Consider the following 11,293-nt stretch of genomic DNA (forward strand, 5'->3'; position numbering starts at 1 on the left):
TTTGTGGACTTGGAGAAGGCTTACAACTGTGTCCCCCGGAGAGTTCTATGGGGGGTACTGTAGGAATACAGTGTACTGGGGTAATTGCTACAAGCCCTACGGTCCTTGTATGACTAAAGTGAGAGCTGTGTCCGTTTACTCAGCACAAATCAAACACGTTCCCAGTGGCTGTTGGCCTCCGCCAGGGTTGTCCCTTGTCACCGCTCTTGTTTGTGGTTTTTATTGACAGAATTTCAAAGCTCAGCTGTCCAGTTTGGGGACCTCAGAGTTGCATCTCAGGTCTTTGCAGATGATGTGGTTCTATTGGACGTGTCCTTCAGCATGCACTGGGCGGTTTTCAGCTGAGTGTGAAGTCCGTGGTTGGTTGTCTGACAGAAACGGTGGATTGTACCCACTGGGTTAGGGGTGAGGCAATACCCCAAGCAAGGGAGTTCATGTATCAAGTGAAGGAAAACTGGAGTGTGAGATGGACAGACTGTTCGGCATCAGCACTGGCATCGGCTGTGCCAGACCATTGTGGTGGAGCCACGAGGCAAAGCTCTAAATGTACCAGTCCATCTATGTTCTGTTCCTCACCTATGGTCATGAGCTTTGGGTCATGACAGACGCAAACCCCTGAAATGAGCTTCCTTTGTAGGGTTGCTTGGCCCAGCCTTAGAGATAGAGGGAGGAGCTCAGACATCCAGAGGGAACTCAGAGTAGAGCCGTCCTTCTTTGTGTTGAAAGGGGCGAGCTGAGGTGGTTCGGGCATCTGATCAGTATGCCTCCACAACGTCTCCTTTTAGAGGTTTTCGGTGCACATCCAACTTATATATCTTGTCTATCTCAATTCACAGGAAAAGCTGTTAAAGTGTTGGGGAGAGGGATGTCTGGAATACCCTGCAAAGCCTGCTGCCCCCGCGACCCAGCCCCGGACAAGCGGAGAGTAAATGGATGGATGGATGGATTAACTGGCAGTTCCCGTATACAGGAAATAATTGTAAGCGACAGGTGAACTGTCCAGCATCAAGCTTACCATAAAGATCACAAACCATCAAAAACACGTTATGAACAGCTCTGTTTCCTCTTGCACTTTACACAAATGCATGCAAATCATTAATAAAATCATCAATCTTTCATGATAAGATCAATAACCAGAGCAGGGAGAGGCTACCTCCAGAGAACATTAGATGACTTCAGACCTAATACAATTCCCCATCTACAGAGAAGATCCATGGAGCAATGTCATTCATAACCCAACTGGGGCACAGCAGATATGAAGAGGCCCTCAAATGAACTTTTGGTTATGAAACAGCCTGCAGATGATAAAAACCTAACAGCCTCTTGGGTGTTGCAGCTAAGAATCCATCCCCACTGGCTTTACCAGCGCTAGAGCTTGTCATAACTGTTCTGGTTCATGCAGATGAGCACGTCTCTTGATTTCCCACAGTGCTAAAGAACAGCCATGTGTGCCCTATATACTGTATATGTTCTAGCACATGTGTTTACATGCAGTGAACCCTGTGCGTTGATAGAATAGCTCTTGGCACGACTGGGACATGCACACAACAAATAGGGATGATCAAAGTTATTTTTGCTATTCTTATATACACCATTTGGAACTGTAAGACTATCAACAAAATCAAAGCGAGGGGGGTGGAAACAGGCTTGTCAAACAGCGTGTGATGGAGAAATTAATTATTTCTTTGCATATCTGAGGCTTACACTTCCTCCTTCAATCCCTCAACCCTCTGTCTGACAAATCCAATTAGCATGACATGAACATTGCTGTTCTGTATACACACCACCACAACCAGGATCTTGGCAGGGGATGGATAGGATGGGGCACCAGGGACCTGAGCCAGACAGACACAGAGGCCTGGCAATAGAGGGTCTACGCTCAGCCTGTAACCTGCCTCCAGCTGGAAGACCCAGTTCCTTGACAGGTTGGCAGTGCTAACTGCTCCCCTACCCTCTGGTCTATCTCGGCCTGTCATCTGTCTTCCAACACCAGCCCTCTCGCTTTTCACATGCCACTTCATTCCTCCCCATCCTAATTCACAGCCATCTTATATCCCCATCTTTCGTTCAAATAGAATTTGCATTCATATTTGTTGGCGACACCGCTATAATTCATCCACTTTTTACTCGTAGGTCATCAAGGCATTAGCGCAGAGACCTGCAGTTTTGCATGAATTGACCTCTAAAAATGATTTACAATATCCGCATCTAAGGAACTATATTTGTACTTGTGTGATTGTCAGATTAACATTTTTGGGAGGATCAGAAACATTTGGCTGACACCACTTTTAGAGGAGATATTTTTTTATTGGGGAAAAACAGGCTGTCGTGACCTAAATGACTTAACCAAACTGCAGTTTGAAAAACTTAAGAAGCATCTTCTACCCCATTGTTGGCTCACACTTTAAATCACCAAACACGATCATAGAGCTTGTCAGACAAATAAAACCGAGCTACAAACTTTTTTCCCAGAGCTGCACAGAGAAAACATCGTGTGGAGGTGTCTGGCAAGCTGTCAGCTTGTGCAGTCTACTGGTCCATGCCAGTGTACAGATTTGCATTCAGCTCAAAGGAGGTCTGAAACATCAAAGCCTCTTTGAAGCACCACTTGATGCTGCACAACAGGACAGGTGAAGAAAAAACAATACAACGCAGAAAGGCTCTGAACTACTGTACCCATAATGCACCACAGATCCTAAAATAAAAGTGGGACACATAAATGCCATGATAGATAAAACAAAACAAAAGAAGAACAAAGGTTGTCTTTCTACATTATTTCTCTCAGAAAACTGATATTTTTGTATTTCCGCTCTTAAGACTTTTGTATAATATAATATCTGTAAACACTGGAGACGGATGATGGTGACAGTCAAAGCAAGGAGTTTGAATAAGATATGACAGGCTAAATAAAGAGCTGTGGAAATCTGTAGCATATAATTCAGAAACTGACACGTAATTACCGTCAAAAGAATTTCTGACAGCAACTGAGAAAGACTACTGTAAGAAATGAGCACTTATCTTTTACATTTTATTGGAGGGTTATGTATCCAATCCCTGCTAAGCAACATCGTTTACATGTTAAAATGAAACTTGAACACGAACAATTAAATCATTTACTTTCTAGATGTAGTGAAGTGGAGCTTCTAAAGAGGACTGGAGCACGTCTGGGATTTGAACGGAACACTTTAGTTCTGTCCTGCAGTATAACAACTGTTCATGTGAACAGAACTCTACATTTACATGTTCCCACCACTATCATTCTCGTCATTAGCATCAAGAAGCACGTATCAAGCAACTTCCTGGCTTCAAAGTAAAAGCACTTCCTGTTTCAATACAATCACAATCAAAGTAAATCAGATCAATTAAACAATTTCCAACACTAGATTCTCATAACTCTGAACCTGAGGCTTCAATCTTTCAATCAGCTAAAGGTTTATTGAAAAGTGGGGCAAATGATATACTATTCTTATTCTCAGGCACAAAAGTAAAATTCCTCTTCTACTAATTTATGTCTGAAGACATACGTATCAATACATAAAGATAAACACTGTGTATATTTTGTCATGCAGACATTTCACACCTTGGCAACCTTTACTCCTAAGGAACTCATTACCTGTGTTCTGAAACCGACAACATCTGTATAACAAGACATTGCATGACTGCTGATAATGTACGACTTTCCCCTGATACTATTAAGACCGGATGATAGTCAGAGCAACAGCCCACCTGCTGACCACACCACACAACACTCTCCTTCATTAACCCATCTTGACATCACAGTACTCATGCATGGGCACATGCTGTCTGTTGCCTAGAAGGAGCCTGTGAAGGCCTAGTCCAATCAAAACACAAACACACACACACACACACACACACACACACACACACACACACACACACACACACACACACACACACACACACAGACACACACACACTCACAACCATAACGGGTAATCTCTGTTCCTGCTGGATGCTGTTGTTGACTTGAAAGGTTTGTATGTATGGAACCTTCAATAGATGCTCGGCTTGTCATTGTTTGGATCACATATTCTCTGCGGCCAAGTTTGCAAACGATGCGACATGTTAAAGAAATTCAGCCGCTTATCGACCTTGAAATAAAATGCCAAGTTAGGACACAGAAAAGTGACTCTGAACTGTCACTGCTGCTGTCTCTGTGTATATATAACGAGAGATATAAAGTTGCACTACATTCAGGTAAAGAGGAGCTGAATAAGAGATACAAACAGCAAATATTAAGTGAATAAACTGAGAATAAATGTTGCAGCTCTCCATAAATCACGCCCTGACAGGGAAAAGATATCATGTTTCATCATTCATTTCCAAGCCGATGTTGACCTAACAGGCCTGAACTGTTTATCCTCCCACAAGTGTGGCTTTGGCTGGTAAGGTAATGGAATTGGTTCACTTGAAATATAGAATCACCAAAAAGTATAACTGTGCAGAATGTCAAGATGTGACACTTTGAGCTTTCACAAATATTAATCACCAGTTCTGCAAGAAAAACTCACCCAGCCACCCCCTCTGTCTGTCTCCTTGTCCCTCTCCCAGGATCTTATACTCTCCACTGAGGCTCTCATGCAGAAACCCATTATGCATTTCATAGCAATCAAACCAGGCTCCTGAGCAATTACTTCCAGTTGGCCTGGACGCTGTTTATTTGCGTCGGCATGGGAATTCATCGGGCAAAACTCAGACAGCTGAGAGGGAGGGTATTTCTTTTTCATGTGCCAAGCGCATTTGCTAGCATATATGCTTCCCCAAAGACGTCTTGACGACGGCTCGATGCTCATTTTAATTAACACATAAGCCTGTTGATGTTAATTAAAAAGCAGACAAAAAAAAGATCACACAGAGGGGAGAGCTGTATATCCGAACGCACGGAAACATGCAGCGGCAGCGCTTGGCACCTATTCAGAGGAGATTTCATGTAGCCTTCTTGAAACATATGCATTACAAGTGGGCGCATCAAACCGAGTGCATCGAACAGATTTTCGATGTTAGTTATTTTAGGTGGAAAATGCAGATTTGCTCAAATTTAAAGCAGAGAAACTGCTTTTAGATGTATACTCTGACTCTGATAACATCTGCGATAACCAGATGATTTGGGGGACAGTAATGTGTAAATTTAGTATCTGTGCTACTTACTTCATGGGCTTGAACAGAGCTTGTCCATAGTTCTGGAAAGTCATGATCAACTTCAGCTGGGTGCCTCCTGATTTCATGGCTGAGAGAAAAACAATTGAGATGTTAGATGAGTATTTGAAGCAAACAACCACACACACACACATACACTCACACAAATCCAAACACACTGAAATGCACTTCCCCATAAGCACAGCTGTTTCATTATTTGCCAATTTGGAGGATGCAATTTTGCATGACTGCATAATAGAGCTATCACATCTGCTGACCAATTTGCCAGACACTGTACAATCAAAGTGGCAGTTAGGAGGTGGGTGGGACTGAGAGACAGAAATGGCGTGAAAAGCGTCTGCTGACAACTACAGCTAGTTCTGAGTTTGACAAAACTGGAGATGGACAAATATAACAGTGACTCTGTCTTTAGAACAACATGTGTCGCTTTGAGAGAGAGCCAAAAAACGCACAGTGATTTTTGGCACATTAAGTCCACGGACACTACAGTTCAGAAGCGTATTATTATTGTGCAATTACATTTTGAACATCCTCTTGTTTCAAAACTTGGCTGAATCTTCATTTCCTGAATCAAATAAAAAATGAACTGCGTGTTTCCGTCCATGTGTGTATATGTGCACATAACAGACCTGTTTCTGACCAGATGTTTCTCTGTACACAGATGTGCTTGTGTCTCCTCTCACTCCCACCAAACTGATCTCAACGAGCAAAACACGAGCCAGGGCCCATGTCTCTGACTATCAGTCATGTCCACAGTGTCTCCCAGAGGCTGATGGAGCCTTAACTTCTTGCCCGCCTCCGACTCAAACAAAGGCACCGCCCGGCCTATCTAAATGCCTCGTGTTTCTGTCATAATGGACAGGCTTTCGGGGGATTTGCCCATTTATTACAGAGCATTAACTTGAGCATATTACACAACACGGCGCTTCTGACTAACCCCAATATCAACATAAGCTCCATGTAGTGGACCCACTTACTGAATGGCTTGCTGGCTGAGTAGCTGGCTGCACTCTACACCCACTACACAGAACTGTCTTTTGTGTTTATTGACTCTCTTGGTGTTTCTTTCATAATATTTCTTTCCCTTTTCTCCTTCCTTGTTTGCACATGTCATCCTTTTATTAATATTGTCTCTGCTATGCTCTGTTTGCACAGAGTTAAACCCACATAACCTGAGGTGAGCGCCTCTTCTTCACGACAGAGGATGGATATTGAAAGTAGATTGGCATCAAAGCCAAAGAACGCACCAAGAGCATTATGCCTACACATGTGCTAGATTCGCTGCAGCCAGGTCAAGTGGATGGTGCCCCAGAGTGATCTTTAAACTTGTTACAGCTATACAGCAAACCTAAAACCTTTGAGAGATTGCAAACAACTGGACAATGTTTTAATACTGTCACTTTGAACCCATAAGCCTCAATCCTTGAGGAGCTGACCTCAATTCTCTGCTCTGTGCTGGACGTTTATAAAATTTTGTTTCTAATTGGAAACTACAAAAGTTAATCCCCTGTGAAAAACCCTAGCAGAGCTCGGCTGCTGATTGTTTCTCTGGATTGAATCTGCGCTGACATGTGATCAAACATGGCTTGAACAGCAGCAAACTTCAACAAAAGATTCTTTTGATTCTCCTAAAGGCCATCTGTCTCTGTATCTGTGCGAGGATGTATGGGCCCCTGTTGATCTAACCATCCATCTCTTGCTCTGTTTCTCCAAGCATCCACAAATTAATCGATGTAGTCTTTTCTAAACCTTCATGTTCTCTGGTCTTTCAGAAAGCCCCAGGCCTCGCCCACCACCATCACATTGCCCTCCCATCCCCATGATGATAAATCCACCCTGCTCTCACCTGTGCCACCTCACGGCACTGTGCGTATGATTCATGAGTTCAGCTGGAGACGGAACAAAAGGCCGCAGAGGGACAGACACAGAGGAGGGAGGCACTATTGCAGAGAAAATGCTGAACAGAGAAACTTCTCTGTTTTGTAATTTCAGTGAGACAGATCTGAGGTGCGCGTGTGCTTTAATTACGGGGCACAAAAGCTGTAATGCGTGCTTCCAGGCACACACACTGCGCTGGGTTTTCATTTCAGCAGACAGACGTGTGTTTTTATAGGTGCGTCTGGGCACAGATTGATGGTTTATATATTATAAACAGAGGCGACCAAAAACACACAAACTATTAAGTTTAGGCGGAGATGTGTAGCATGAATGATGAATGATTGTGAGCTGCCAGAGGGACTCATAACAAAGAGGTAGTGGAGACAGCCTCAATAAGAAATACAATGACACTGATGCACAAAGAGATAGAGATAACAACACGCCCCAGTGAGGATATTTCGGTGTTCACAAGCCATTATAGCAAAAATGATAACGTATTTTCACACTGAGATCTCTTTCACAAAGATTTGTTGAAGATGGTATCAGTATAATGAGAAGTTAAAAAAAACTACAATAAAGAAAATGTACAGCATGGGAGAAAAATACAAATCAGTCTTATAGCAGACCTGTCTCTTACAAGAACAGTTGTCAAATACTTTGCAGAAAAATACTTATTCTTCTTGGAATCTTTGCACCGTGACATATTTTTTTACTTTTTACAGAACAGAATTTCTTAAAGCTTTCCTTGAGTTCACCTATTTGCACATATTCATCATCTGGTGCAAAAGCAAAGTGTCTACAAATAGAAAAGATGGATATTTAGCAATGAAAAGCAATGTTTAGACTTTTAGACTTGGTAGAGGGAAATTCTTCTCCACTGTTCTCTCCATTTCTCCTGCCAATAAGTTTGCCAGAAGATGTTTCGTAGTGACGTTTTTCAGATGTGTGATCCTTCTTTTCTACCCATCTGTTATCCAGCCTTACTTTCAATTTAGTAGCGCAGCACATGTTCTCATTCAAATTTGACGATTTTGTGACTGACTCACCCACGCTGGTGATCCTCTGTGTGACCAGGTCCTTCAGGAGGGCGTCCAGCACAAGACTGTGTCTGGAGTACAACTCGTAGCGGTTGATGCCGATGTGGAAACGTAACCAGTTGGGGTAAGATTCTGCGGTCACCTCTCCTGTTGGAGAGAACTCCTCCTCCTCCTCTTCGTTGCCCTCCTCATTGTGCCTGGAAAACGGGGAGAGTGGAGGAGGTTTAACAAGACGTTGTGGTGCAAGCAGATTCCTGTTTCGATCATTTTTAGTCTTTGTTATTGATGGTTACACAATTTGTTGCAGTCTCAATACAGGCTAACTGTGTCAGACAAATTCAAGCTGAAGGTAGGCTTTTTATTCTAGTAACACATGGATTTCTTACTGTTATGAAGTTAAAATATAGCCTTAATGACAGTTATATAAAAAACTCCAGCATGATGGTAACTTATAAATTGTGTGCCATATAGGTAAAATGCCATGAGAATAGGTGGGTGGCAGCAGACGCATCTGTGGACATTATAGTTGAGGCAGAGAAAACGGGCGGATGAACCTGTCTGCTGGTTGATTTGATGATATCCAAACAGACAGACAAACAGACAGACAGGCAGATATAAGCACAGGCAGGTGTCTCGTGATTTGCAGGCCTGCATGAACAAGAGCTAACTGAATTCAACTACTTCAATGTAGATATCTGATTACTTATATTTCTTTGTGGACCAAACATGTAATATCACCTACTTTTGGTCCCCTTCTTCCATCCCATTATCATCAACAGCCAAAAAGGTTAAAGCAGTCTGTCTCAGGTCCCACTTGTAACCCTTTAAGTTTTAAACATTTCCATCAGCTTACCATCCTTGGTTCCCGGTTGCTCTGGGATAGAACCTGATGTCAGTGTTGACGTTGAACAAAGTGTCATCGTTTGTGAGGGGAGGAAGGTCAACCTTGTAAAAAGGATGCTCAAACAGAGCAGACAGGCGGGATACACCGTGCGCGAGGACCGTCTGACCCGCGCTGGCGTCTCCGATGAGCGGCTTGTGGTCTTCCGTCTTCCCCGCTGACGGTCTCGTCCGCCTGAAGGACTCCGCTCTGTCCCCGGCCGCTGTGATCTTTTCTAGGGAATGCGACGTGAGATTGGAGCTCGGCTCGTTGCTGAAATCCTGCAGGATTCTCAGCGTGTGCTTGTTAGGCCAGCCAGCTTCAGCCGCGGACATGGCGCGTTGCTTCCCCCAGCCCTGCGACTCCCCGCCGGGGTGGTGAGCGCACTGACAGCCGCCGTCCCCGCCGTCCGCTCCCGCCGCCCGCTTTTCTAGTTTCGGTAACAAGTCTATCATAATGTGCATGGTGCACGCTACCAAAAACACCATGAGTATCAACACTCTGAATTTACGAAACAATATCATCTTTATAAATATATATTTTTTTCTTTACGCAGAGTCAGGCTAATAAGATTCAAGCGCAGCGCACCTTACAGCACCGACATTGATGTCCAACACTGTTGTGCGATGACAAAGCAGCAATGTTAGGTTGAAGATGTACTGTGATCATTGCACACATAATGCGTGTCAGCCTATGTTAACAACTCCATGATGTGCTCGGTCTTATTTTATTATTATTGTTATTTTCTTTACAATAGTCCAAATTGTTCGTCCCCAGACAGGTGGACCGACCGACACATTGTGAGCTCTGGACACTTCACTGGCAGCGGCTCAAGAAGTGCTCTTCATTCATTGCCTTGTTGAACAGGATATCGTGTCAGGAGGACGGACCACTAAATAAATCGTTAAGAATAGGTAACAGGAAGAAGAAGAAGGAGGGGGGGGGGGGGGGTGTCTTGTTAAAAGCACCGATATTCCTCCTCAAATCTGCTTCCTTGTGTTGCTGCCAGCACGGAGTGAGATGTCAATTGTGTCATGACTGAAAAAAAAGTAAAAAAAAGAGATTGGTATAGTCCACAGCCTCCCTGGTATTTAGGATGAATTGATAATTAAAGAAGAAAGTGAAAATTCCATAAAGAAAATAACAGCTGATCCGCTGAGGCGCTTGGATGCTGTCCTGCTCCTGCTGTGTGCAAAGCCTCGTTGAAGTCAAATCAGAGACTGGCTGGCAGGTGTAAGGATCCCGGTTGTCATTTGTCTCCCCCTTCACACCGCCTTGTCTTCCTTCCAAGTGATCATCCACGGTGGGTGTGTTAAATATTATGATCGGAGCCCTCTGAGCCCAGCCTCGGTTGCGTCACGAGAAAGAGGTTGGCTGCGTCTGCACATACAAGTACTGGAGCACTAGTGACATGAAAGGCGAGCTTCGGGGAAAAAAATATGTGGACTGAAAGCCTTTGAGGCTGCAACTCCCCTGCACGCAGCCAGAGGGCGTTGGCACAACCTGAAATACTATGCTGGCTTTGTACCGAGATATATGATGTGAAGAACAATGAGTATGTATACTACACGCACTTCTTCAAAGTGCTCAATAAGCTACAGTTGTTTTAAGTGCACTCTGGGGGGGGGGGCATGATGGGCCCTTGAGGATGAGCCAAGGGTTCTGCAGCAAACCAGGAATATTTGGAATTCATTCAGCATTTATGAGAGGCTGACACACATATTGGTAACCAAAACAAAAGTCTGTATCTTGAGACAAAATAAAAAATGCCGGCCAAAACACAGACACACCTTGATGGACATACATTGTTTGAATCTATATCAAGCTCCCAAGTGAAAAGGCAGCTGTTTTTATAAACTCGCACAAATTAGCATAAAAACGCAGATAAAAGGGCCGGATGTGTGTTTTTTGTGGCCTCCTTCTCACACGTGTAACTCCAGATTCCAGACTAGGCGTAGCCCTCCAAGAGCTGTCGCTATAGGGTTTATCCCTGTTTGCAAGCGCAGTCATGACCATTTCTTTTCTCGCCCTCATGTTCTGCATAGGCCCCCCCTGATGCCGCACTTGCGACATACAACAGCCGTGCGAACATAGTTCTGCTCCCAATTTAAACTTTCATTTCTTCAGCTGGTGTAGGTGGAGCCATGGGGGCCCACATCTCAGATAATATAACCTAAGGTACAATATGTAACTAATACTATTGGCTTCGCTATTGGGTTGAGGGTCGAAGCTGATGTAGTCTATGCCCCACTGTGACACTAAGGTCCACAGGCAGACAGCACACACCCGGCAATAAGGCAGAGAGGCATTGGCTGTGTCA

At 43.9% G+C, this 11,293-nt stretch overlaps 1 protein-coding gene across 1 annotated transcript in view; it reads right to left on the reverse strand.

Moving 5' to 3' along the window:
* fam20ca (FAM20C golgi associated secretory pathway kinase a) overlaps positions 1-9,676 on the reverse strand; it is a 34,651-nt gene extending 24,975 nt beyond the window's left edge. Inside the window, exons 1-3 of the mRNA XM_079178184.1 lie at positions 8,947-9,676; positions 8,103-8,290; positions 5,170-5,248 (exon numbers count right to left, since the gene is read on the reverse strand). Coding sequence (XP_079034310.1) covers positions 5,170-5,248; positions 8,103-8,290; positions 8,947-9,497 — 818 coding nt within the window. The 5' untranslated portion in view covers positions 9,498-9,676. The remainder of the gene's footprint in view (positions 1-5,169; positions 5,249-8,102; positions 8,291-8,946) is intronic.
* Between the last annotated feature and the right edge of the window lie 1,617 nt (positions 9,677-11,293).

This window comes from Pholis gunnellus (assembly GCF_910591455.1).
Source record: "Pholis gunnellus genome assembly, chromosome: 17".
Taxonomy (NCBI): domain Eukaryota; kingdom Metazoa; phylum Chordata; class Actinopteri; order Perciformes; family Pholidae; genus Pholis; species Pholis gunnellus.